This window comes from Plasmodium fragile (assembly GCF_000956335.1).
Source record: "Plasmodium fragile strain nilgiri unplaced genomic scaffold supercont1.50, whole genome shotgun sequence".
Taxonomy (NCBI): domain Eukaryota; phylum Apicomplexa; class Aconoidasida; order Haemosporida; family Plasmodiidae; genus Plasmodium; species Plasmodium fragile.
The window spans coordinates 176,158-177,546 of NW_012192630.1; the positions used below are offsets into that span (position 1 = coordinate 176,158).

Consider the following 1,389-nt stretch of genomic DNA (forward strand, 5'->3'; position numbering starts at 1 on the left):
TTTTTTTTTTTTTTTTTTTTTTTTCAGCTTTTTTTTTTTTTTTGTGTTTTGCCTACTTGTGAGGAGGAAAAAGAAGAACATATAATTTTGGTAGGTATACCACAAGGTGTCATATTAAACCGTTCAATTTTCCCATGCCGATTTTCATCACATGAGGGATGTTCGGGTGAAGGCATGAATATAAAAAAGGAGAAGAAAATTAAAGAAGAAGAAAAAGAAGAAAGGAAGAAAGGAAGAAAAGAAAAAAACTGATGTAAGGGGACGTATTGGCTACTCAATGTACCACTTGTTTTGTTTTTTAGCACTGAGCAGAAACCTCATGCGATACATTTGAAGTTTTCCATTTCTGCCACTGTACTGGAGTGGAAACTCTACTCCTTAACGAGAGCAGAAAACTTGCACAGCATTTTTTTTTTTTTTTTTTTTTTTTTTTTTTTTTTTTTTTTAAATCAGAACGAGGAAGGGGGGGGAAAAAAAAAAAAAAAAAAAAAAAAATACAACGCATTTGCTACCACGAAATGGCTACACAATTCCAGTAGAGAAAGTGCTCTCATCATACGCGTATTTTATGTACACAATTTTCGTATCTTTGCAAGTATCTGCAGCACCTGGTGTAGGAGTTAACAAAGCCCGACGTGGACTCATTCATGTCTTTTAGGCATTTATATATTTTCTGTTCATCCGGAATGCATTTGTTGTTACTCATTTGGGTTTCCCTGAACTGATCATCCTTCCCGTTTGGTGCGGAGTAAAATGGGTCGATCTGAGAATACATATACTTCTCGCGCTCCTTAATCAGGTCATTGAGTATTTCGCTGCGTAGTTCCTTGTATTGCTGTTCTGTGGGGTGGGAAGAAATGAAGAATGGAAAAAAGGGCAACTGCATTTTGTTTGCTTACATTTTTTTTTTTTCATCGCAGAGGTGCGGTCTGTAAATAGCATTAACAGAATGGTGTATGTTCCGATTAGGGTTCGTCTGAGTACACATTTGGGGGGGGGGGGGGGGGTTGCCTTGGCATAAGGGGGTACAGGTACTGGGTAGGCACACTCAGTGGTAATCTCCCCCGTGGTATCATTGTGGAGTAATTGTCCTTGATGGAAGCGCCCTCTATACGCAGTTTGCCACAGTTGCTAATATGCTTCCCCCCCTATGTCTCCCCGCTTATTCTTTTTCCCTTGTGCATTTTGTTACCTCTCCCCGATGGTTCCATTTGCGCGGTGGTCCGTTCCCTTGTGGTTTTCCCTGTCTCTTCCAGCTTTATGCCACCCTTAACATTGGCGTCATTTTTTTTTTCAGAATTCTGCGTAAGTTCATCACTCAACAGTATTAGTCTTCTCCCGGTGTGTTCATTTTGGGAAGAAGCAGAGTTTCCCATCTCGTTTTTTTTT

The 1,389-nt window shown here is 39.7% G+C and overlaps 1 protein-coding gene across 1 annotated transcript; it reads right to left on the minus strand.

Moving 5' to 3' along the window:
* Nucleotides 1-553: 553 nt before the first annotated feature.
* On the minus strand, nucleotides 554-1,376 carry AK88_03974 (uncharacterized protein; the record flags this gene model as incomplete). Its single annotated transcript, XM_012481584.1, has 2 exons — nucleotides 554-840; nucleotides 1,193-1,376. The coding sequence occupies 2 exons, from the start codon at nucleotides 1,374-1,376 to the stop codon at nucleotides 554-556; spliced, it is 471 nt and encodes a 156-aa protein (XP_012337007.1).
* Nucleotides 1,377-1,389: the final 13 nt, after the last annotated feature.